Raw genomic sequence first — 27,249 nt, forward strand, 5'->3', positions numbered from 1 at the left:
GCAGGGCTCTCTTCCTGGGTCACTTACTTGAGCGACTTTGACACAAAGCCAAGACTCTCAGAAACACAGCTCCAAGCCAAAGTTCCCTCCATATATATTTCACGCTGTAGTCACCAACAGCTACTGGAACATTCCAGAGACTAACAGGTCAACATATCCACACTCAAAGTGAGCATTCTTATCTAAGTGCATCCCAAGGCATTGGCACCAAATTCCCTAACATACCCAAGCCAGAACAGGCTCAGGATTTCTCCTTCTCTTTCTCTGTTCTGAATCTAAGTTTTGTCAATTCCCATCTCCAATGTATGCCTCGGGCAGGCATCATTCCCAGATGCTCTCTTGGTCTCCAGTCTCACCTCTAAGCTCTCTCCTATACTTCACCCAGAGTTACCAACCTGAAATTCAGATCTCATTGTATTACTCAGAAGCTTCAAATACATCAACAATTCCTTACAACTGAGAAGATAAAATATGAACTCCTTTCAAAACAGACAAAAAGGATTTCTCTATATGGTATTAAAGTGGTAAGAACACAGCTTCTTATGAAGTAGTGCAATGGATTCAAACACTCACGTCCTTGAAGCATAATTATGTCTAATAAATGTAATACTTTAATTTCCATGTTGCTTCGTGGTCCATGTCTTCTTCTCTCCATCATTTCTCACTCCTCGGTGTGCCTGTAACTTTTATGTACAATAAGCACACCATTCCTGATTCTCCCTATCCCTCACTATTCCAAGAGCCACAAGAGGATGCCTCCCTTTTAAAGAAAATAATAAGGCTTTTGAGGATCAATATGTGGAAGAAGTTAACTATATTCTCTTCTCCAGTGACCTGAGAGCTTTCTCTTCAGTATTAATAACAGCAAAGAGATCCCCAACCCCCCCGTGACCAGTGTTTTGAAAATTATCAATGGAAGATAAGCAAAGAAGATCTCATTAGGTTTCACACCTAGATGTCTAACACATGTAGCTTTGCCAGAAGTCCATGGAAACAATTGAAAACTCAGGACAAGCTTATTCTGGGCCAAACTGATAGCTTCTTGTGTGCCCACATCTTGCAAAAGTTTTCTCTGAATTGTCAAAAGGAGTTTTCCTTGTGTTTTTAAAGGTCTCCCCTTATCTGAAAGATCTTCTCTGGCCTCCAGGGCAGAGGTGCTCTCCCTGTGGCCCCCTCTAGTTACAACCATCAGTCTGGGTGTTAGTGCCAGTCTCTCCACGACCTGTTAAGGTCAGATAGGAATCTTATCCACTTTTGCATACCAGAGCAGCGTGACAAAAGGGCTGGCACATAACAGATCCTCAGTAAATGTTAGCTTGGCAGCTTCACGTTTCCAAAACACTAATTACACTGTTTAAAAATGCAGATGAGTATAAGGAAAAAGTGCTAACGCCAATCTGCAAATGCAAACACCTACTGTCTTTGCCCTGGGCTTGCTCCCCTCTCTTCCAAGAATCTGTAAGGTGTCCATGAAGAATGTTTTAGAAAAAGAAAACTCAAAACAACAGAAGCAAAACAGAAGGCAACTATTCCACATGCAGCTGGGACAGCCAACAGCATCAGAAAAATAGCTGCAGGGATGGATCTGGGGTCCCCGCCCTACCTTTCCATCCCTGCGTCTCCCTGAAGGTTGGTTCTTTGTTTTCTAGCGTAAGAAAACCCTTTTCACAAGATAAGAGGAAATGAATCATGGCAGTCACCAGAAAAGTCCAGAGGGGAACAGTATTAATCTCCCAGGGCCAATACGGAAAGTCAGCAAGGGACTCCATGTTCCTGTTTGAGATTTATGCTTTATTGAGACCTACTGATCATAGGGACAGAAGATCCTAGGATTTACAACTCATGCTACAGGAGCCCAACACTGTAATGGGGTTCAGGAGACAGAGTGGGAAGCAATCCCTGTTACCAGAGTATGGGAGTGGAAATTTGTACTGGAGAGAAAAAAGAAATAGCTCCCCTAGTCTACTAACATGGGAGCTACATATACCTACCTTTATATCCATAAGTTACCTTAAACAATGCAAGAACTACAACATAGGGCATTGTATAATCGTAAAATTTATTATATTGCCTCATGGTTGGGCAAGATGAATGAGAAGCTAGAACATTATAATTATGACAGCAAATGCCAAGGAATAAGTGAAATGTGTCCTCTTCCACTCAGTCAGACAAAGTACAGCCTAGGAACACCTTCTTGTCATTGTGTGGCAATTTGGCAACAGAAAAACTCTTGGTCAGGACCCAAGGTACTAGTCATGACTCACTGACTCAAACTCAAGCAGCCACGAGGTCTTTCATATCATTGTGGCATAAAGATATCCTACACTTACCAATGGCAGGGCTGTTGTCAACAAGGTTACTCCAAGCGGTGTGTTAAAATTTCCCGTCTACTCCCACAGAGGGAGGAAATGTGCCAACAGCACTTGCGTACAGCTGAAGTTGATGGAGAAGTGGCAGTGGAGCTACTCTCAGAAGAATACGCAGACAACTGCAGACATACTGACTTATGGGCTCTCGGGTGTGCAACACGTGTGCCTTCTGGCTTAGAGCACTGAGAACCTTTGTGTAAGAGATGGTAGAGCCGCAGAAGGAGACTAAGGAATGTGAATCACTGCGGACCTCTCTGCATTTGCATGCATCCCTTCACTCTAGGGACAGAGAGCCAACCATAGCAGTAAATGCCTCCATTGCTATAATCGCAGCTAGGGTAAATGATGTTTAAGGCAATCTCTAATGTTCCATGAACTGTTTTTGTATTGACAATACTATAAGGCTGGGCTAAGAGTTTTGTCTAATTCTCTTCTTGAGAAACAAACAAAATTATTCTAGGTTTCACGAAAGTGCAGATAATTTACCATGTACCAGGACAAGTCGGTAAGCAAAATGAACAAAAGAAAAAAAAATCTCCTTTGTAGAGCTTATAGTCTAGATTGAGAGGCAGACAATAAACATATCAAATGAGTAAACACTATTCAGATGGAAATGAGGAACAGGGAGATGTAGCTGAGGGGCTGGTGTAGTTGAAATGGAAAGAGGATTATCCTCTGGATTGCCTACATGGTGGCATCTTACAGAGAGTAGACTCAGCAACCTTTTTGCTGTTGGTAAAGACCACTCCTCAGCAGTACAGAAGAGGGTGGTATGATGGGGACAGGAAGAGAGAACCTCGGAAAACACACGCATGGGACTCATCCCTGGGTCATAGCTTTGCACATCTTACGGAGTTCTGACCCAAGTTTGGACAATGATGCTCATTAAACCTGTTTCATGCTAACTCAAAAGACAGTATGTTGAAGGCTGGGTCAAGTACATATTTGCCCTCACTTTGCACATTAAAATGTACACATTGTAGCCTTTCTGCTTTTGACATCTATTGATTGGACACGTCTATGTACACTGGAGGAACAGCAAGGACAAGACACACAAAGTATCTGTCCTCGTGAGTCTCGCACCCTAATGAAGGAGAAAAAAGTTCACCCACAAATCCAATAGGGGAGAAACTGTCATGGAGATGAGAGAGCACTAGATAACCCAGAGCTCACAGAGCTCTCAGACCAGTCAAGATAACTCTCTGATCACCTGTGGTCACTTACAAAGTCCTGTCTGTAAGAGTGTCAGGGTAATAAAGTGCTATGAAAATCCAACTACGGCTATTGGCTTTTTCTAAAATGTTTAAAGAAGAAGGAGGAGGAGGAGGAGGAGGAGGAGGAGGAGGAGGAGGAGGAGGAGGAGGAGGAGAAGGAGAAGAAGAAGAAGAAGAAGAAGAAGAAGAAGAAGAAGAAGAAGAAGAAGAAGAAGAAGAAGAAGAAGAAGCTGTTTCCTTTCTCTTGCTGACAGTCCACTACGTGGACACATACACACACACAGTCTCCAGGGATGTCCAGGGTGTAGATTGTAAGCTATTATCCAGAGTTGTTGGAATGAGTATGTGCTTTGGTTGTAAGAGTCTTAGCAACTCTCCCAGAAACTGCTGCTTTGTTGAAATAAATAAATAGATACACAAATAAGTAAATAAATGTGGTAGGATGAATGGTAATCAACACAGAGGGTTTTTTAAAGTATATTATAGTAACAAATACTTTTCTAATTATAAAGTAAAACTAAGAGTTCAGAGGGTTGCTGTTGAGCAAAAGAGTCTCCTCAGGAAAAGTGGGAAGAGGAATTAGAAAAGGCACACTGGGTGAAGAACCAATTCACACTTTCTAAGGCACCCCAAGGTCTGAGCAGATTCAAAAGAAATCTAGAAAGCTAGAAAATCCAGCTGTGGCTATATCACACATCACACTGAAACACTTTTGAGGAGTGAAAGTTCTTTGATAGGAAGCTGAGAAAGCTCCAAGACGGTGTGGTGTAAAGCTAAATGCTTCTCACACAAGTTCCCACCTGAGCTATGCTGGTGTAGCCAAATGCTGTCTCTAGCCTCTGTTGCTTTGTAGACTTGCTTTAGCTCATGAAGCAGCTAGAGAAACAGTTCTGGAGAAGTGGTCACGAGTCCCTCTGGCTGGGAAGGCAAGAACACCAGCCTAACTCTGCTTTCACTGTGCACACCTCAGCCTCGGGTTTTGTGGACACAACAAACATTCTGTGTGTGGCACAGTATGACAAGCTTATCACTCAGAACGCTGAACATGAGCTTTCTGTAAACACAGCTCTGAAAAGGGCTTCCACATAAGTCGCCTAAGCTGTCAAAAGAGCCTGCCAGCCAGCCAGGACCAGCTACCCAGGTAAGCTTGCAGTCTCCACTGATATTGGCTATACCAGTCAAAAAAGCAAATTCCTTGGCATGGTGTCCTACAAAATCAATGAGAGTGGACTGGCTTCCATTCTAAGTAGAATGCTTTTTATAAAGTATACCCCTAGATAGGAATCCTTTAAAGGAATGAACACAACTTTACTGTCTCCTCTTGGTAGTTCTGAGTATCCTGTCAGGATGTGGTCTCTCCTAAGACAACTCAGATCAGTACCTTCTTGATTTGTTTGGTTTTGCTTCTTGAATGTGTATGCAGACTTTCAAGAGCAATAATGGCAGACACATGGCAAGGAGCTGTTTTCTCTCACTGTCCTTATAAGTTCAGAAAACCTACAGAGGGCTTTTAAAATTATACTAGGTCACTGAAGTCAAACATCTGATACAATAAGCATTCTATCCGCTGTGAACAGCATCAATGGGAGCTGTGTGTCCTCTGAGGAGAAATCACTGCGGCTCCAGGCTGAAATGGCCAGCCTCACTCACTGTTTATGAATGTTTAAGAAAAGGAAAATGTACTCTAAAGTCACCTCAGTCCTCAGCAACTACACCAGAAAGAATGCAGCAAGTGACAGGTGTCCAGAGCTCTCATTGTATCTGCCCAGGTAGAATCCTAGACACTGGATTAAGAATAAACACCCTTTTGTGCTGTTCCAATGCATAGCTGGTGTGTGCTTTCTCCAAAACAGCCCACCCTTCTCATAAACATGTTCTGTCAGGAAGATTCCTAAGAAAATATCAGAACCAAGAGCTCACCAGGAGTTAGCTAGGGAGAGGGCAAAGCGAATTATCAACAAGAGTGCATGTTGAATCTGAGCAGTTACTAAGCCGTTAGATGATCCACCAATGTGCTTGCAAGCAGTCAACAAAAGGAAATTTCTAATTAAAAGTCCCTCACCAAAGTCCCCCAACTTTTCTTCCTGGGCAAATGGAAAAGAAACACCTACTTGCTGCTTGTACTATAAGTGTCTACTCTTGAGGGTATGGCCATTCCCTTCCCAAAGGAAACATGACTTAGAGACAGCAAAGCAGCCCTCCCTGCCTTAGAAGGCATGATCCCTGCCTGTAGTTCACAGAGACAGCTGTGGAACTTCACCTGCTCAGTTCAAGGGGCATGCAATAGGGGTAAGAAGGGACGGCTGTGGACATGCACTAATACAGGGATGAGAACTGGAAAGAGGGCAAAGGGGGTCAGGAGGTTTACTTACAGCCCGCGGAGCCGAAGCCAGATTTTCTCAATCTGCTCAGGTTGCAGGTGTTTCAGAGAGTTGCTCTCAAATTCTTCAATCTCCTTGGTGGGAGACTCCATGGCTGCAGGTTCTCACTGGGGGTGAGGTGGAGAGAGTTTGTGTAGTTCCTTCCCGGCCTCCTCTCTTCTCTGGGTCCAGCCCAGCAAGTCTTTCAGTCACTTTGTCACTTCCCCCGCAGCGTCCCCTGAGACAGCTCAGAGAGGGCTAGGATCACAGGGGACTCCAGCCCCAGGTGCGCCCTGGAGGCAGCCGCGGAAACCAGCCATGATGCCCGCTGCCGCCAGGAGCAGAGATAGGGACCGAGCTGTGCGTCGGTCCGGGACTGAAAGCACTTCGGGTCTGTTCTTTTTCCCCTTAAACAAAGCCACGGAAGCTCCCGAGGCCCCTGGAGGATTTGGAGGCAAAGGGAGAGCTGGGTAGTAAGGAGAGTGGGGAGAAAGTGAGGAGTCCGGTGGAGTAGAGTGAGCCTGAGCAGCAGGATGAGCCACGGGGCGCTCAGACCCCTGCCCGGCTCCACCCTGCGCCCCGCCTGCCCCGCCTTAGTGCCCCTCTGTCGCCTCTCACTTACCAGCAGCCCTGCTGACAAGCAAGAACTGACAAGTGAGAAAAGTCGTCTGTCAGCGCCTGGCTAGCGACAGGGCTGGCACCCCGGGTGAGGAGGGAGGGGACACCATTGTGAGCAGGGCAGGAGCTCCACACCTGCCCCCGCAGGCAGCCCTCAGCCACCCAGCCCTACGCCCGGCAATGATGGCTTCCCGGCCGCACTGCATAAAGAACAGGGCTCCGAGCCCCAAGGAAGGGAAGTCTGGAGCTTCCCCGCACAAAGCCCTGGTGTTTTCTTACTAATGGGATTGATTCATATTCGTATTCATATTCATTCTCTCTCTCTCTCTTTCTCTCTCGCTCGCTCTCTCTCTCTCTCTCTCTCTCTCTCTCTCTCTCTCTCTCTCTCTCTCTCTCTCTCCCTCCCTCCCTCCCTCCGTCAAAAACACAAATATGACAACAGAAGAGTTTCTTCAAATAATGCCACACGCCTCCTAGGCGTCTCTGCTGGGCGCTGGCTAGGCAGCTGTTGACTTTGGCCGTCTGTCAGCTCCACACAGCTGCACCACACTGCTAGATGGTCCCCTTGGTCATGCACAATGTCAATAACATAATTGCCCAGCAGAAAAGGGGCAGGTTGGGAGGCACAAAGGACCTAGGGTTAAGGGATCAACTTAAAGTTAAGGACAACTTTTCATTGGTCAAATAAAGCTCCATTCATGTGACACTGGCAAAGGAATACAATGATGTTGTCCACCATCTCCTTGCTCATCCATTTGGCAATTAGCAGTCATTTTCCAGTCATTGGCCATATACTCTAGCAAAGATAACTAGTTAGATAAGAAAAAACTTGCCCCCTACCCCCTACCCCAGTCACGGATTCAAAAATCACTCCATTAGTCCATCCTTAAAGGTGTTCAGAAGTGCATCTTCACTGAGTCAAAGCATTATTACTAGACAAAGATAACATTAAAACAGCTGCTATACATTACTGTGGAGGTCATTTTACCTGCAAAATACAATTACTTATTCAAACTCACCCAGCCGAGAACAGTGACGTGGGAAATGATATGCCAAAAGGGGAAATATTTTGGCAACTTGCTTGGAGCTAGGAGACAGAAGTGTGGTCCTCAAATATGGTATTTTCATTAGCTCGTGTGCCTCGAGTGGCCAGCTGTCCAAATTCAGGTATGCTGTAACTATACCAGTAGCACGCACTGTGCTAAGTGCAGGGAAACTTCCTCTGGTCTGAGTACTGTGCTAAGTACAGGAAACTTCCTCTGGTCTGAGTACTGTGCTAAGTACAGGAAACTTCCTCTGGTCTGAGTACTGTGCTAAGTACAGGAAACTTCCTCTAGTCTGAGTACTGTGCTAAGTACAGGAAACTTCCTCTGGTCCGAGTACTGTGCTAAGTATGGAAAACTTCCTCTGGTTTTAGTACTGTGCTAAGTATAGGAAACTTCCTCTGGTCTGAGTACTGTGCTAAGTACAGGAAACTTCCTCTGGTCCGAGTACTGTGCTAAGTACGGAAAACTTCCTCTGGTTTTAGTACTGTGCTAAGTACAGGAAACTTCCTCTGGTCTGAGTACTGCGCTAAGTACAGGAAAATTCCTCTGGTCTGAGTACTGTGCTAAGTACAGGAAACTTCCTCTGGTCCGAGTGCTGTGCTAAGTACAGGAAACTTCCTCTGGTCTGAGTACTGTACTAAGTACAGGAAACTTCCTGTGATCCGAGTGCTGTGCTAAGGGCTCTCAGCTCACACAACAGCTCTGTGGATCAGCTATTATCACCCCTTTACAACAAGAAAATGGAAACAACAGAAAATCACCTGCTAGAAAGAGACCAAACAGCCAGAGTTGATCCTTATCCTCACAGATGTGTCCGAGTCACAAGATCACATTTTCTGCCTGTTCAGTGACAAATTTAAGCAAGAAGATTACCTGTGTGCCTTCCACCTGTATAATCCTTCGAAATCATGTAGAGGGATTTGGAAAAAGGCAGGCAGATATTACTGGTTTTGATTAGGTCAAAGAAAGTCAGTTTTAAAAGGAAAATGAATGTGCTTTGATTGCAATCTAGTAAATTAGAGAAAAGACAAGAAAGGCTTCCAAGACAAGGTTTTGTGTCATGTTAGATATTTTTAAAACTACATGTATATCAGAAAGTTGGGAAAATGTATAAATTTGCCTTATTTTAGGCCAATGATGATTTTTAAAACTGGAAGTGTCCTGAAAGATAATTTCACTATTCTCAAAGATTTTTAACCCATAGAGTATTTCAAATAACATCTGTCTTACAGGAGATGCCAATGTAGTCCTTAACTTCCAAACATGAAGATAGAGCCGCTCTTGTCCGGAGTTCTCGGAATTCTGTTCACTCTGTGTCTTGTCTCTCAACTTGTTTCCCTCGCCTGCCACTTCACAGATGTGGACATTGAAGCCAGTCTACCTTAAAGGAACTCAGGAACCCTTGCCTCCTAGCTCCTTATCAAGTTCTCTCAAACCCACAGTAGGAAACCTGTTTTACTTAACAAGTTCATGTTTTCTGTGACTTGCTTAGCCAACAAAAAGGCAGAATGCTGGATAGTTGCAGGAATGTTGTGAATCACAATTTCCAGTGGCATTCTATTTGGAAGTAAGCAAATAAATAGATACAAACTGACTCAGAAACAAAGGTTTGGAAGCCATAATGCTGCTCACTACTTTACAATGGAGGCTAATTTCTGTTGTGACTTCCTAACTCAGCTTTTTAGTCAGACTCCAGAAAAGGCTTACGTAAGCAAATATTACTAAATACACTCACACAAGCATCCATGTACAAACATATATGAATGTATATCATACACATTCATACCTATATACTTGCAGAGAGCCAATACATCCCCCTCAGTATTCATGCAGTAACCTAGTCCAAGTACAACCAACACTTGCACTAACAGCATGCAGTACCACAAAATTTTAGAAAGCTACCAAACTTTTTTTGTCCCAAACAGAGTTCAAATTTTTTGGTGAATTTTTGTCAGATGGGAAACCAAACTTTTATAGGCATGTGGGAATGACCTCTCAGAATCCTTTCGTCTCTAAGATTTGGTAATCATGAGCATAGCGCCTATCAGTTATTGAGAAATATCATTGTCAAGCAGCTTGCTAAGCATGTCACAGGTTGGTTCAGATACTCATTAAAACATACTTCTATATAAAATTAAAACTACGTTGAGATTCCATCTCAACCCTGTTGGAATGGCAATCATTAAGAAAATAAATAAAAGCAAAGGATAGCAAGGAAGAAGGGAAAAAAGAACCCTAGTATACAGCCACCAGGGAGCTCAGTATGGAGGTCCCTCAACAGGAACTGCTCCAGGAACCAGCTGCACTGTTTCTGAGCATTTACCTGAAAGACTGAAGTCAACATGTCACATAGGTATTGCACGTCTTTTTACTGCAGCACAATCCATAAGAGCTAAATACATGACCAACCAAGGTGTCCGTCAGCAGAGGAACAGATGAAGAAAATGTGAGATGCATACACAACAGAATGTCATCTGCAGGGAAAATGGATGTAGTAATTGGAGATTGTCATATTAAACAAATTAAGCCAGACTCACAAAGACAAAGGCCATGTTGTGTCTCATTTGTGGATGATAGATTTCATATAAAAACAGAATTTGTATGTAAGTGTAAAATGGAAGGAAAAGCAAAACTGTCTCTGAAGTGGACTAATAAGAGGGTGAGTGAAAGGAGGGCGTGGAGAGGAACATGGACAACTGAAATGTGGAACCTGGCAATGTCCCTTGGAAACCCAGCAGTGTGTACAATGAATACATGTCAATAAAATACTTCTGCATGGCTTCCTTGTGCCCACTGACAACAAAGGGGTGTCAAAGCTTTCGGAAAGGTCGCAGCCAAGAATTCGAAGACCCTGACCAGATGGCAAAGCCGGTGCTCTAGTCTCCATGCCAGTCTACCTCCCTGGGGATATATAAAGAGGCCAGTAGAAAGATGCATACCAGAGAATGTAGGGCTGCGGCAGGAGCACAGACAAGAGGGATCCTAACTGTGGGGAGAAGAGAGAGCTACATGGTGCGGATGACACTTGAACTGATCTTGAATGTAGATGGATAAAAGTTGTTTTCATGGAAGGTGGTTGAAGGCGGATGACTCCATAAAGAGAGCACATGATGAGATTAGGTGTGAGTAGCTGTCCATGTAACTAGGGACACTAGCATAAAATGTTGGAAGGAGTCTGTCAGCCCCTTGCAGCCAAGATGCTTGGAGGACTTGAGAAACCAAGGGTGGTTCTCAGAAAAAGTGTCATATCACATGTGGAGGGTCTCGGCTAGCCACAAAGTGCCCCCTTCATCATGAACTGAGCTTAGTGCTCTAGGAACTTCTCTAGCATATGCAACAGCCTCAGAGCAAATGATAGCCAGAGCTCCGTGTTGAGGATTCCATCTACGAGAAAGAAGCAAGATCTTCAGCTAACGGTCATCCTTGAAAACATACATACAAGTATCATTCTACAGACTGAGCAGCCTATAGTTAGGAATATATGTATGTATATACATAAATACATGTAACAGCAATTGATGACAAAAGAGGCCATAAACTTGAAAAAGTGCAAGAAGGGGGTATACGGAAGGGTTTGGAGAGAAGAAAAGGAAGAGAGAAATCATGTAATTAAATTATAATCTCAAAACAAAAGAAAAATTAAAACAACAAATGTGGAAAAGAAAGGGAAAGAGCGAGACAGAGCAACAACTGCCAGTTACAAGATGGTGCCTGCTTGCTTGGACCTCCTGAAGCCAGCCTGAGTCCTTGACCCAGTTTCGCAATTAGCCAGTGGCTTCACCAAGAGTGTGGAGGAGAAAATTCGGAAGACATCTGGGCTGTTGAAGTGACAGCAGGCATACTAACAGCCCTTATTTCTACCCACGCCAGATGTGAGCCTCACTCCAGAGGCTCTTCTCTCCAGTGGTCCCCTTCAGGCAGGGCCTATGAAAGAAACCCTGTCACACAGGCTTCCCTGTGACATCTTTTCTGTTTGAAAACCAGGTAGAAAGCTGGTTCCCCTAGCCTCGCCCTAGTCTGAAATGCAGCTCCGAACAGCTAGCACCAAGATCACAGGCACTGAGAGTGGCCCAGAGCATCTGGGAAAAGGGACAGGGTTGGAGCTGTGGGGATGGAGCAATATGTAAAGGGCTTCCCACACAAGCATTAAGACCTGAGTTTGAATCCCCAACATCCATGTTGAAAAGAAAGGAGAAGGACAGGTGTAGCAATACGTGCCTATGATCTCAGCACTGGAGGGGGAAAGACCCTACCTCAAGGTTAAGGTGGAGAAGCAACTGAGTAATAAACCCATCATCAACCTCTGACCTACACATACACACACATACACACACACGCACACACACACACAAAGAAAATCACTCTAAGGCCATGTTCAAATAACACCATGCCACTTCATGAGTGATGTTAGTAACTTATAAGAGCAAAATGTACCCTAATTCTTTCCTCTCGTCTTTAAAATAAGAAAACAGGGTGAAGTGCAGCATGTGACCCACACATTTTCCCTTCTCTGACAAGATCCTGCATCAGTTGTGATGGGAGATCACATCCCCCAACAGCCTGCGTGGGCACATCACTACATCACTGTGCTACAAAGACAAAATGGTTCCTATCCAGTGCTCACTTGCCCCGATGGAAAAGCCACAGCCTAGCCTGTGCTAATCAGGCTTCTTTTTATTAAAGCTCAAAACAGCTGCAAGAAATGCTACATGTGAATTCACCGTGCTGGACATGACCTTAGGAATCACATCCTTGGCTACTCAGGTCATGAACTCCATTCCTCTGAGCAAAATGGTCAGCTAGGGGTGACACATGACCTCAATAGACCCAATCAGCTCCTTTGCGGGGAGTGATGATGTGGTTAGGTGGGGAAAAAGGAAAGTCTGGTTCTCTTTTCTTTGAGATAAGATGTAGGCTTGAAGTTGTCTTAGCCTTGCCATTATTGGTTCCACCATGTGGAAAGAATATAAATTTAAAAAAAAAAAAAATGGCAACCTAGAGAATCAGAAAGAAGGACTAATGAGACCCCCCAAAAAGAGAAAAGTGTTTTGAGAGTCTTGATCTTGCTATACCTAAATCCAGAATACCCATGGACTTTGAAGTTGCATGAACCGACTAGAGCCCCTTCCAGTCAGATTTACGTCATTCCTCCTGTAAAGGACAATCCCAAGCATTAATAACAATGACTGACCAATGTCTTGAACACTCAGGCTCCTACAAACCGTTCCTCCCCCTCTCATCCACCAGAGAAGGAAACTGGAACACTATACAGAGTGCACTCAAGGCAAAGAAACCTAAGGACCCTTTATTATGCAGGTGGTAAGATGCATCTGGAATTTTGTCTCTTGATGATGCCCTATCAAGTCATTGCCATGGAACACTAGCTTCTCAACACTGAATGAGTCATTTATGACTATCATCCCTGTTTTAAAGTGCAGTGGCTGAGACAAGCACCCACCGCACCCCACCTACCCCCCAGCTGAGACCCTGGCTTCCCTCCTGCCAGTCTCTGATCCTCCAGCTACTGGCAGGCAGTGTGATAGTGCCCTGTGGCCACTCTTGGAATACACTGCTAAGCCAGCAGAATTAGCTTGGCTGTGCTAATGAAATTGTAATTTTTGTTCATGTAAAAGTGCTGATGCTACTACAGTCAGCCGAATTCTGGTCCAAACATACATAAATCAGCCAGTTTTTTTTTGTACAGTATGGGAGTCTGGCTCCCACTCTTTGAAGGGTTCTTAGGTGGAGGAGAGAGGAATTAAGAAATGATAGAGAGAGAGAGATCTAGACGATGAGAAGAAAGACAGAAACACAGGCTAGCTTCGGGAGGGCCTGGGTCAATACCCAATAGCCTCATCCTTTACTGAAAATGGCTTTTTATAACATGCCAAGGGGAGAGGCAAAAGACCTCCCCCTTGCAAGATCAAAGCACACCATACAGCCAAGTATAGACACTCCCAAACACCTGGTAACCATGCCCATGGTCAAATCATCCCATTATGTAGCCCTGCTGAATAAAGCAAGCTCAGATTCTCTGACCCTAAGTAAATTCTCACTAGGAAGCCTCTGTGGGCTCCCACAGTACAGTTGTATAGCAAGTTTGAATGTGCAAAGTCTCAGGGTTGCTAGCAAAAATCATGCCATCCTTTTTCCTGGGCCCCTGATCCTACTAGGAAAGAAACAGCATTGCTCAAGTTATGTATCTGCACAAGAGAGTGAGTGGTGAAGCTGAGGTGGAAAGCCATCTTCCAACCAGTGTTCCAGTGTCACAAATGGCTTCACATCCATCTAACACTTGGGTTCAATGGCATGCATGCTCATAGGTGAGAAGAAGGAATGCCCACTGAGCATGTAGGCCATTAGCAAAGGCTTCCAGAAAAAGTCTTTTGGGAAAGGAGTAGACTAGAGGGCAGAAGTTCCAGGGAAGTGGAAAGCTTATGACTTACAGTCACAAGAACTTTCACAATGGGGTCAGGGCTTTGGGCCACCTGGACTGCCATGTTAAAGCTGAGGGCTTCTTTTGTTGTTACCAATGAGCAAGCATTAGAATTAGTTCGGTGGGTAGGTAATAATCTAGGCAAACTAGGATAAAAGATAAAAAGGGGTTTTCCATCATCTTTGGAAATCCACTAGAGGTAACGATTTATACATCTATATATCTTGGGGAAATATTCTAGAAAAGCAGTGAGATCCTCTAAATTCATTCATTAATTCAACAAACATTTTCATAATACAAGCTATTCAATGGTTAAAAAAAATCTTCTAGCTCCTGTGCTACAGAGCTTCAGTCTACTTGGATAAATGGCTGTAAACAGACACACACACACACACACACACACACACACACACACACACACACACACACACAAAAAAAAAAAAAAAAAAAAAAACCAGGTCATTGTAAAGGTAACTGATAAAACAAAAATTAAGAATGTTGGGCATTATGTATGCCTTTAACCCCAGCTCTTGTGATGCAGAGGTAGTAGATTTCTGTGACTTTGAGGCCAGCTGGGTCTGCATGGTGAGTTTCCGGCCCGACCAGGGATACACAATGAGACACTATCTCAAAAAGCAAACAAAAGAAACAAACAAACAAAACAACTGAAAAGAAATAACATTACACAAAGAATAATAGGATGTGACCTATATATGAATAGGATGGCATTTCAGATGTGTTTTTCTGTATAAGGAGTCAAAAATCATTATCTTAAAGTACATTATTCAATATGCTTTAATGGGTACAATACTGAATTTGGTGTCACTGTCATATCTGGTGCCTTGATGGAGACAGCCAGAAGACTTCTCTCTCTCCTCTCCTCCCCTCTCTCCTTCCTCCTTCCCCTCTTCCTGGCATAGTTCCTGTATGTGCTGTAAGGATGTGCCTAGCTTAGACTTCCTTACCTGGCAGCTTGATTGGAAGGAGGAGGCAGAAGCTGCCAGGCCTCTTTAACGTCTAGGCTCCAAAATGGCACAACATCCTTTTAGCTGCATTTGGTTAGTTGAAGCAATCAGGAAGCTAGCTCTGATTTTCTAGAAGAGAAATACACCCCACTTCTTGGTGGAGAAATAAGAAATAACTGATTTTTTTTCAGGCCTCTTTGATCTACCCAGTGTCAAGGACGGCCTCCATGAAAGAGTAACATCCAAAAAACTTGGAGTAGGCAGAATAACAGAAAATCTAAAACCAACAAACAAACAAAACCAGCATGCACAAGGATCCTGAAGCAGAAAGGAGCTTGATGAACTCAGGACCTGAGCAAGGCAAACTGTACGCAAGGATGTTGCAGGGAGCCTGTAAACCCCGCCAGAGAAGAGCCTTGAGAACCAGCTTAAGGTCTACTCGCCAGAGGTCTCCGGAGAGCAGGGGGTCGTGAAGAGCCAGCACATCACCTTTCCTCCAGGGACTTCTCAGAGAATGACTGTGAAATCCACTCCCTTTAAAGTCAAAGGTTTCGTTTAAGGCTCCGGTTGGCCCATGAGAGGTCTGGTAACAAAAATACAGACTCTTCCACCTGGGCCTCGGGCTGCTGCCGGCCTGACCAGGGGGAGACAATGAGTGAGTGCTGCCCAGTCATCTTCCAGGGCACAAGGAGGTCATTTTCATCTATCTGCCAGAGGATGATCAGCCCGTGAGCCCTCCGAGGAAATCAAACGTTACTCTTCACGTGACTCAGCACTCAGGGAAATGGGAGATGGATAGTAACTGTTCCTGACTGTTTTTTTTTTTTTTTCCAAAATTGTCCTTGGGGACCTATCAATGTCTAAACTGGGCTCCAAGATTCTCAAAAGTGAATGGATTTTTAAGACTCAGAATAAAGGGATTCAATCTCATTAATCTCTTCCATCTGCATGCTTTTGAGACCTTTGTGTAATAATAATATAATAATAAAAGACCCACAAGGCACCTTAAATGTTCATAATCCTCAACACATATAGACTGCTGAAGTTGGTATTTGTGGCTATTCCTCCTTCTGAGAAATGATGTTGTTCCACTAAACAGGGACTGGGACTTGATTTGGGGGAGGGGGATGAAAAGTTATGGGAACAATTAAAAGTAATTTGCATACAAAGCAAATCTCAGGCAAAGGCTCTGACATTGTTCATACCACCCACACCAGCACGAGACCGGAGGGCCTCTCAGTCCAGTTACATCGCTTTCCACCACCTCAGCTGGATGTCAGGGAGGGATAAAGTCTCTACAGTGAGATTTAGGAGGCAGTTGGGGATTCCAACCAAAGCACCGAAGGGAAAGAGTGCTGAGCACTTAAAAGAAGTTCATATCAAGTCAATGAAGACCCTGCCAGAAAGCATTCTGCTCTTACTGGACAAAACAAAAGGAGCCTCTAAATCACACAAGAGATTTCAGTGAACGCTTCTTTTCCCCTACCTAGGCACAAAGAACGTTTCTCGAAAAGAACAACTCCTCCCGTATCACCCATTCAAAGAATATAGTCAAGAGCCCTCTGCGAACTCTGTGGAAGCTGGCCCCATCAACATAAGGGTTCCTACTAATGGTTAAATATTTCCCATACACACTTATTTCATATGTAACTCAGTCCATCAGAAGCCAACCAGAACATTCTGCCAGATAGATTCTAAGGGATCCCCAAGGCTGCTGCTATTACCTTGGACTTCTGGCCCCATTTCCTATTCACTGGTTGCAGCTTTATCTCAGACAACTAGCTGGCCAGAGAGGAAATTTTAATACATAATTGTTCTGAAGTCCCTGCAGGAGTTACACTAGAAAAGAAACTCCATAAAATAACAAAGGGCTGGTCGCGACTTAGGAACCACACTTGATAACCTTGGCTATTAGGAACAGTCTTCCCATCAAACTGAAAAAAGTGCTCTAAAGAATACTGGCAGGGAAACTTATATCACTGACTCTGTTCATGAGTTTGATTAGCATGTCTCTGTGAGCCTGCTTTCCGTGGTTGCTAGCTAGGTCTTGAAGCCATACGTATAAAAGGGTCATCATAAACTGCTTAAAACATAAAGAAAAAAAAGTGGAAAGAAGGAAAACTTGCTCCCTAAAAATCTGTGGAATATTTCACAGCGTGAAGGTTTCAGGAGATGACTGGGTTTCTCTCTTTCTTAAACCAATTAAGCAGGTGCTTAAACCTGAGAGCTTATCATCAGGGTTTGCTCTCCAAAGTACCTATGAATGCATGCTTCCAGGCCTCAGGCAGTGCCTCACGCCACATCATCTCGAACTTCCAGAAAGACAGATCTGCTGGCTGAGGCCCCTTGCTTGGCATTTTTTTGCAAGCACTTGGGGCCAGGTTTTCTAATCAGCAGGGTACATATGCCCTGGCAGCTGGAACCCCTAAGCAGCACGGAGGCCTCATTTGTCCCAGCTGCGGCTAACCATGGCACCAAATCAATATCCTGTCAGAGGGCACTTTCTTGGCAGCAACTGCAATTGCTAGCGCTCCAGTGACTCTGTGATGTCGCCAGGTATTTGCACAGCAGAGGAAAATCCCTCTTTGTACCACTAGCTCTGACCTCACTCCCAGAGAGAGCACTCACCCATCTTTAATCACCCGTGAAATACTGCAGAAAAGAAGTAAGGGGTGCTCAGGACAGGCTGGGAAGAAGCAGCCCAGGGGGATGACCAAATGTGACTCGTCTCTTCACATTTCAAGAAAGGCTGGATCACAGGATGGCTTGCCTCCAAGGGAAACAGAAGACAGAGAATACCTTTCCTGTTCCCGTCGGACAAAGACAGAGCAATGCAGCAGAAGGAAGACTGCCAAGATCAATAATGCATCGGGACCCACGGCTGACATATTTTTCAGCTATCTTTGTAACTGGGCAGTTGTCAAAATATAGCTCTAAAAGGCCATGTGTGGACAGAGCCTCTACTGTTACTGAAAGGGCAGGCTAACCCTGGACAGCATCCAGAAGGCACCTCTGTCCCATCCTGTCCTCAAGCATAAATGCTGTGGCAAACACAAGTGGCGACAGTGAGAACCACAGTAATAATCACCATAGCCAGTTTTTATATCGGGTGCATTGTATATACTGCTCTTCCTGCAAGCCAACTGCCACCGCCGCTGTCCTCACACTGAACTTTCTCAAGCAGGCTCAAGGTCATAGACACAGTGGTGGAACTGCATGTAAACCAAAGGCTGCCATTGACCTACGGAACACTGGTGCCTCTCCGAAGCAGGCCATTTGGGAAGTAAGTTCACAAGCTGATCTGATCACCTAGGTTCTCGAACCATAATGCTCTGGCAGTCACTGACCACTGCGGGCCACTTTTCAACAGCTTCCTAAACAAGAGCGAAGAGACTCAGGACAACCACCAGCCCAAGGCTCCCGCTGGGCTAGCTACATGGCTGGGATTAAAAGGCAGCCCAAGTTCCTGCTGTGGAGACCATTTCAATCATTTGGCTGAGGCTCTCCAAATGGGCCCTGGGACTCAGAACTCCACAGAGCAGCTGTGATGGTGCAAGGGATCCAGGGGATGTAGACTGCACAGCTCCCACAGGGATGTAACACTCTCTTCCCCACAGTTTCCAATAACATAAAGAATACATAAGGATGGAAACCCTGAGTGAACCCCTGGAAGTAGAGTTGGGGAACCTGGGCTTTAAAAAACAAGCCATATATCATTTACCCAGGACATCCTCTATCACCACAATTCACTTTCCTACTCTTGCCTCAAAGCATTATTCTTCCTCTCCCAAGAGGTGTGAGTATGTGAGGTGGAGGACCACACAGAAATTTTTGCCAGCTTTTATAAGGTCAAACAAAATAGTTTCTTATTATTGTCTTTTCAACTCCTCCCAATCAATCCATCTGCTTTTTCTCTCTTGATGCTCACAAGAGGTTGGAGACATCAAGAGGAAACATGTTCCTAGAATGACACATGGAAATCGAGACAAATGAGGAGGGCTGGATTAAATGCTACAGAGCTGAAAATAGCACGGAGCCTCACTGCTAATAACATTAACAGCAGCACCAGCAAATTATCTCCCTTTGGGACAGCTCTGTTCACAGACTTCCCAAGTCAGGACGCAGAATTACACTGAGTTCCCCAGGGCTCTGGCCTCTGTGATCCAGGCTCTCAGCAGATTAATGAAACACCCCTTACACCTGTCTCTGCACTTTTGGTCCTGTCATTCTAGTCATCTCAGGGGTGGTTTCATTCACACAGGGATCCAGATGATAACAACCATGACATGTACAGGCTTTCCTCTCACCACCCAAAAGCTGAGGGGGCCCAGTGCCAACACCAAACAAAAGCCATTGCCCACCGCCTTCTGTGTGCTGGTTTCATTCCCTTTAGGTATACACCCAGGAGCAGGATGGTCAATCATACAGTAGTTCTAATTTTAGATTTCTGAGGAATGTCCATACTATTTCCTCTAGTTGTTGTAATGAAACACACTCCAACCAACAGTGTGTAAGAATTTCTTTACTGCACAGCCTTACCAGCATTTCATGTATATTTTCTAATATATTTTCTGGCTGGGGTGAGATAAAATGTAGTTTTGTTTGGCCTTTTTCTGATGGTTAAAGATATTGAACAAGTGTTTTCAAATTGGTCCTTTGTACTACTTCTTTGGAGAAGGGTCTGTTCAGAACACTTACCCAATTCTTTTTTGGTTACTTGTTTTGTTAAGGTTTTTCAAAAGTCCCTTGTGAAGTCTGGGTGTTAATCTTCTGTCAGACAAATAGTTGGCAAAGATTATGTCCTACTCTGTGGGCTTTGTCTTCACTCCAGTGTTCCCTTCACTGTATAGAAGCTTTAAATTTCGTGTGATCCACTTATCAATGCTTGCTTTTGTCTCCTGGGCTACTGAGTTTCCACTTGGGAAATCTTTACCTGTTCTACTATCTTGACATGTGCCTTTTCTAGTCATGCCTACCATTAAGGTCTTCAGACCATTCTTCACTGGTGTTAATACAGGGTAAGAGATAGGGATCTAGTTTCAGTCTTCACCTGGATATCCAGTTCAGGGTACCACTTGCTGAAGACATTTAATCTTCTTTACAAGTGTGTAGCAACAAGGACTATGATCTTCACTTCTAGCCCCATTGCCTTTCCTAGAACTTGTCTTACTGAACACTCAACTAGGAAACTTCCTTCATTGTTTATAGATGAGGAAGCTGTGGGCAGCTAACAGTAAAGCTGGGATTTGAACTCAGTGAACCTTGATGAATAGTTGATCAGATATTCTGAGAACACAGACACAAACAAAACAAATTCTATGCTACATTGGTACCCAGAGCTGTGGGGGAAAGGGCAAAGTAAAGCAGGGACTCAGAATGTATGAAGGTGGAGGACAGTTGGGGTCAGCCTCAAGGAGAAGGTAAGATGTGAGCAAAGACTTGAAAGAAATCTGAGAGTGAGCAGAAGAGCATGACAGGTCAAGGGAAGAACTAGGTGTGTGTAACAGTTCACAGAACCAAGTGACATATGAAGCTGGATCTGGAAGAGCCAGGGTTGACTACCAGAAATAAGGTAGAAGAGGGCCATGATCCTGTGTCAGTCTTTGCAAAGACTTGGGCTTTCACTCAGAATGAAATGGGGACTCCTTGCAAGATCAGAAGCAGAGCAGGCATGGAATGCAACTTGGTTTTAATTAAGAATACTTTGAGAGTTACCAGCAATCAATGGCTGTTGAGAAAAGAAGAATCAGTTTTCACCAAGGAAACGCCCCCAATAGGTTAGCCAAATGGTCAACCATAAACACACCTAAAACAATACTAAATGGACTCAGAAGGTTGTGTGTATACATATATACACATATGCATATGATACAAATTTGAGGGGAGTGTGGGATAATTGAAAGAGGGAGAGGAAGGAATGGAAATGGTAAAAACACAGTACTCATGTATGAAACACTAAAAAACAGTAAACACTGCTTATTGAGAAGGGCCCATGGCAGAGGCACAAGGAGGAAGTGAGCAGATAGGACAGAGGTGACATCCGGTCAGTCAACGGCAATGGAGACCCAGCTAGGGTGGTAGACACGGAGATGAGCAGTAGTATATCCACATATGTATGCAAATGGAGGAGAAAGGAATCCAAGAAACAGACCCAGAGTCTGTTTTGGCTCACCCCTGCATTCTGATGAGGCAAGCCTGGAAGCTGCTGATTCACTGGTAAGACCCTGAAACAACGGAAGAGAAACAGCATGATGTATTAATTTCCAGGCTTCATTTCTTACATGAGAGAGATGTTTGATTCTTACTCTGGGCAGCTGTGAGGAGTGAGGGGGCTCCTTTAAAAGCCCACATGCTTCACTTGACTTCATTTATGTAAAGCAAGCTTTGGGAAGTCCTCCCTTTATGATGCCCCCCAACCGTGCTGCCTTCCATGACACAGTCTTCTCTCCCGCTCACCTGGTTGATGGGTTACCTGGACTCACTCTGTTTGTTGCTATACAATGTGGCTTCTGCTCAACTATCTAAAGCCAGGAACACTAGGAAGACACTGAAATCCAGATGGCAAGTGTCATAAGCCAATGCTGTTCCTTCTCTAGTCATTAACAAGGCCAGCATTTTTGGATAACCTAGACTGTCATACAAGTGCAAGCCATCAGCTCTGAGCCCAGTAAAATACAACTATAAAGCTCCTAGACAGATCTCACTGGGAGACAGCTTGTAGAGGGAAAGCAGAAATCATGAGGCTTTACAGATGGTAGGTCTCCATTTACCTTACTTTTAGAAATACTAAAGTGAAAAGTCAAAGGTGATAGAAAACGTATTTCTATAAAAGAAAATTTTATAATGCACCTACTATATTCAAGGCACTATGGTGAGGATTTTTTAAAACATCACCTTGCACAATCTATACACCATCCTGGGAAACCAGCTTCATTTTCTCTATTTCTCTGTAAAGCTGAGAAAACCAAGTACTTCCCCCAAAGAGAGCCAGATGTCTGACTTCAAAGTCCAACTTTCTGCCAGCTGCCTCTACAATGACCAACTGTCCCTGTCTCCAGCTCAAAGTGGTTCCTGGGACTTTTGTTTTTAAACACATAGAAGTCATAGGAAATGAAGACAAGACAGTCACCTCACTGCCTCTTAGCACTTGAAGTATATGTGCAGAAAATTGAAGCCACTTCAACAGTACCTGGAAGGTGATAGAGAATAAGTACCCAATGGGCTTGCCTTTCAGAAGAGTATGTTACTTCCAATCCCATTCACATCTATGTTCTGAAATCCCAAGAGTTGAGTCCCTAAAATGAAACCTGCTGCAAGGAATTAACCCTTGCTTCGCACAGCATGATCCTCCAACTGATCTCTGCCAGCAAGCTTGCCAGCTGAGTCAAAAGGCTCTCTTGCTTTGATCATAATTTGTGCTTCTGTTGAATTGCCTCCAGCCCAGGAGTCTGGCCTGCATCTCACTGAAGGGGTTTAGTAGCTCAGGACCAGACTCAGCTATTTAGGGTAGTATTTTACTTCCTCAGAATCTGGGTTGTACCATGGCCTAGGACTACTCACCCATTCATTCCACAGACACTGATGTCTACTTTGTGCCACAGCTGGGGTCTTCACATGACCTCTGCTATATAGCTTCCTAGGGCAAGTCCAGGTTTATGTATCTGAAGTCTACAAAAGGACATCAATAATTTGCCCCAAGATCACCTTTATCTCCTCTCTACTTAGCATTAAACTTTCTGATCCAAGCCAGTACATTTTTGTGGGAATTAAAAATATCTTCTTCCCGTTATAAATATTTTAAACTCAGGACAAAACATGCACACTGGAGTACCTAAATGAAGAATCTGGAGTCTACAACATTCTTTGAAATACATCAGAGAACAATATGGACTGATAGGTAATAGAAGAATGGATTTATGTGACTGTATAAATCAACTTAATTATATACTTGAAACTTTTCATTCAGCATTAGATAGGCATTGAAGATGACAAGTGAGATGCTGCCCATCCCCTGCCCACTCCCTGTAGTAGGACAGGTCCATAAGCTCGAGGAAATTGGCTCAGATCAGATGCCAAGGAATGTCTATAATGTACTTCCTTATGAGCTAACTTGGAGTCTGCCTGAGGGCCTAGCAACAGGTGCTGTCAGAATTCCTGGTCTCTGTCAGAGTTCTTGATCATACCCAGCCAATGAGGGAAGACCACAAAATGCCACCAGATTGCAACATAGACTGGGTGTTGGGAGGAGGGTATATAAGGCCTTCTCTGTTATTAAATAAACGAGTTTGTTGTTTGCCTTCAACTGACTCCCGGTGTCTGTGTCATTGATGCTGTGCCTTCTAAGCCCTTCCCCTGAGGAAGCCATTAGGATCTAGCAACATTCCCCTACCCCAAAATGTCAGTGCATCTGATGTCCCAGAGGCAGGGATTCCAGGGTTGGAGTGGTATACTTTGTATCAAGTACATTTTTCCACAACAAAAACAAGTAAATAAAATAATTTTAAATGTTGAGGGAAGCAGTCCATTATTGAGAAATTTGCTCTAGCCACAGAGGCCATTCATGATGATGCAGAGACTGGATAGAAAATTTACAAATAGGTCACAGAAACACAGAAGAAAATTAAGCAAAATTTGCTAAGAAGAATAAACCAAAAAAGGAAAAAAAAAAAACAGAAAAGTTTGACTCTCTAGAAGTGAAAGTTCTACATAGATAATCTGCTTTGAATAGAATGAAGTATTTGAGAGAGGAAATATTATCTTCAGATGATGAACTCTGGACTGAATGAGAAAATCTCACATCCATTCTAAGCATTTCTTCTACCTAGCTGTGCTCTTCCACACCACAGTGTACTCACTGAGTCTTACTCCACTCTATACATGTCATTTTAAAAAACAGTGTCGGATTAAGCGTTACTTCAAGTCCTTTCCAAGTCAAGTATTTTGTACTATTTGGGGAAATACTTTATGTTTGGTGTAAGTTCTTGTGCATTACAGCTAAAGTAACTGATTTAAAATCAAACCTGCTAGAGCTTGACTGTCACTGTGCACAGCAGACAGCCCTACAAACCCACTCCAACCTCTCATCAAGTACTCTGACCTTCTAGAGGTGTACACATTCCTCTTTCCTCAAGTGCAAAACCACTCACTATGCTTTTCCATGTTGCTCCAGAGCCACGGCCCTGCCTCCCCTCCCCCGCATCCTTCCAGTGCAGATTGCCTGGGTCCACTTTGACCCTTCCTATAATCCACTCAACCACTACCTCTTGGGCAGGGGAGGACTTCTCTGACCTTCACCTTCCTTCCCATGCCCTTTATCACAACCGCCAACGTGAAAACAGTTACTTTACCTTTTGCATCCCCCTTTACTACATCCCATTCTCAGACATACTTACATTGACAGGTTTGGTTTGGTTTGACTGCTTGTGGTATGCTGTCTGCTCAGCAAGAGAATCTTAACAGAGAACATTCCCTTAAGCCCTGTCCTTCCTCAGGTGCCAAACATTATAGAAGCTACTCAGTCATCTCTATAACTTTAGAGGAAAGAAGCAATCAGGGAGGGAAGGAGGAGGTGAGTCAACATTTCTCTTTGTTCCATCAAACCTCAGGGTGTTTTCTATGTCATTCCTAAAGAAAAAAAAAGTCCCATTTGAAGAAATAAGTGGTATAAATTCTACTGTGTTTGACAGGAAAATAAATCCATTGTTCTGGCTGCTGCCATTAGTCATCCAGTGTCATAATTTAAGCTGCTGCACAGTGGTGCATTAATCTCCCCCACCTTAAAATACACACAGCCCATAGGCTTTGAGCTGCTAATCTCTGCAGCATTAAGGAAAGAGTTAAGATGGTGTTTTACTAAATTTTTCAGAAGGCCACATGAGTTTGCCAGTCTCGGCTAGGGTGATGCATAACTCCTTGAGGAGTCAGTGTGACCCTTTCCTCCTTTCCTCTGCACAGACCCATCTGTATTTCACATCCTTACCAGCATAAGAAAGGAAAGGCCCAAATGCTAAGCAGTGACTTCACAGACCTACTTGTTTTTCTGCACCCAGCTTCCTCTTTGTTGTCCCAACCTCTATTCCTACCCTGGGCCAGATGCAACAATCTTCCAATCTCCCCAGAACTTGAACAAATATACTGGAGGCAAAGAAAGAATTGAACAAACACGCTTCTGATCTGAGTGCTCTGAATCACCCTGGCCTTGTTCTAACTAATGAAATCCCAGGTGGCACAGGAGACTGAACCAACTAGTGTTTTAGTCATAGTTGATGTCACTTCTCACCTGAAACACCAGTCTAGTAATACCCTAGTGTTGGGAACCAAGAAGCAAGACCTCCAGCTGAATGATCTCACTGGCTAAACAACTTATCTAAGCTGGTTTCTTCCTACTTGGTGAAACATTCTTTTATTCTTTCAAGAGTTATCACAAACCTGCTTCTCAAACACAGATTTAATATTAGCCAGCAAAGTTTTTCATAATGGACTTACACACATGATGAAAATTTAACTTGGTCATTATTAGAAACTCAAGATATAGCTTTTGGCCAAAGGCAATGGAAAGTTGATTAAGTATTCAGATTTCTGGATTTTAAAAGTAGATATCTATGAGTCAAGGTATGGCTAGTGATCTAAAAATAGGGAAGAAAGGACAATCCTTCTTCAACACAGATTCAGTGAGTCACACTTAGTAAGCACCTGCTGGATACACTTAGCACAGAGCATGTTCCCTTTGAGGGTTCCTGGGACAGAAGTGCCACATCCAGCACATCTGGGACCTGACTGAGGCAGCTAAGGAATGAAGAAAAGATAAACAGACCTACAAATGGACACATGGGCACATAGAAAGCCAGGGTTAGGTTTCTCTAAGCTCTCAACTAGAGAAAACACAGAACCTCAGAAGCTCAGCATGGTTATTATATAGAGTTGAACTAAAAGGCAGAGTATTTCATACAGCTGAACAAGGAGGCAGAATTATTACATACAGGTAAACAAGGGGGCAGAGTTTATGGTGTGCAGCTGAATCAAGGACACTGGTTTAGCTAATCTTTGTAGGAGCACTCTCTGTGGTGGAGCCGTCTTCAGACTGTAAATACCCAAGGGGAGAAAGCTATGGTGGATATTTCTGCACACACTGTCAACACTCACACTCAGTTCTCTGAGGAAGGCTTTGTCACCTCTCCAAGCCTGAGGATATGGAGTTCTTAATATGGCCATGACTATGTGAAAAACACATTCACTCAGGACTTCATTTACTCGGCACTGCCTCTACTCCCTATACATTGTTCCTCCTCACCCGGAGTGGTCCAGTGAAGACCAGCTCATCTCAAGGCTAGACATTCTTGGGTACAATTTCTCATTCTTCCATTTTCCAGCCATCTCCTTGGCAATAAGGTTATTAACACCATCCTCGAAGGGTTGTTTTAAGAATCAGGTTAGCAAACCTTTGTAAGGCACTTGGCATGATGCCTACCTCATTAAATGTCAATTCCTTCCTCTGTTTAGTGCCCATCTAAGAAGAGGCAACTGTCCAAGAGAGATAAGACACATTCCTGAGGGGTCTGGAGTGGAAAATGCTTCTGCACTGTGGCATGCTACAAAAGGGAGGCGAAGGGGCCAAGGTGACTTTTGAGGTGATCGCTGTTTGGCCTTTGTGTTTCCTGTGCTGTCTCCTGGAAAGTGCAGGCAGAGGCACTGCTGGGGCAGGCCACAGAGAATCTGGTTCATTACAGGCAAATGCACTCGGGCAAATGCACTCCGTGTGAACACAAAGATCACTCTGCTCTCCCTGGGCCTCCGCAGGTTGCTTCCGATAATCAAAGAAGTCAGGGTGGAAGGTTCTCACTGGAAACCGAGAAGCAAGATGAGGCACACAAAGCCATGTCCTGTTCAATAAAGGGGGGAGGGAGGGTTGGCGGGGACCTACCCAGCTAGGTGGCAAGCCAGAGAGAATTGCTTTGCACTGGAAGCAGAGGCCCCAGGGATCCTGGTTAAAAATAATCAAGTCATTGCAGGGCCATTTCACTTAATCTCTTTCACCCAAAAGCCCTCAAGAATAAAAATGGACAAAAGGATGTGGAGACATCAAAAAGTGAGTGATTCCAACAGGTTCTTGGAAGTAGAAAACAGAAAGAAGCAGAAAGTAAACTTTGGCCTCCTACCGGCAAAGAGAATGCTGCAGTCTAAATGTGGATACCTCAGCAGACAGGGAGGAAGTTGCTGCACAGTCCCCAGGAGGAGCCAAAGC

General features: G+C 44.1%; 1 protein-coding gene across 9 annotated transcripts in view; it reads right to left on the reverse strand.

Moving 5' to 3' along the window:
* Pde1c (phosphodiesterase 1C) overlaps positions 1-27,249 on the reverse strand; it is a 621,274-nt gene that overhangs the window by 369,061 nt on the left and 224,964 nt on the right. For 2 of the 9 annotated variants that reach the window (XM_052720613.1, XM_052720612.1), the window contains exon 1: positions 5,956-6,797. The exons of the other annotated variants lie outside the window; for them this stretch is intronic. In XM_052720613.1, coding sequence (XP_052576573.1) covers positions 5,956-6,056 — 101 coding nt within the window. In that variant the 5' untranslated portion in view covers positions 6,057-6,797. Of the gene's footprint in view, positions 1-5,955; positions 6,798-27,249 lie in introns of those variants that run through there. 9 annotated transcript variants of the gene reach the window in all.

This window comes from Peromyscus californicus, unplaced genomic scaffold (assembly GCF_007827085.1).
Source record: "Peromyscus californicus insignis strain IS unplaced genomic scaffold, ASM782708v3 Scaffold_6__1_contigs__length_162567912, whole genome shotgun sequence".
NCBI classification, from domain to species: Eukaryota; Metazoa; Chordata; class Mammalia; order Rodentia; family Cricetidae; genus Peromyscus; species Peromyscus californicus.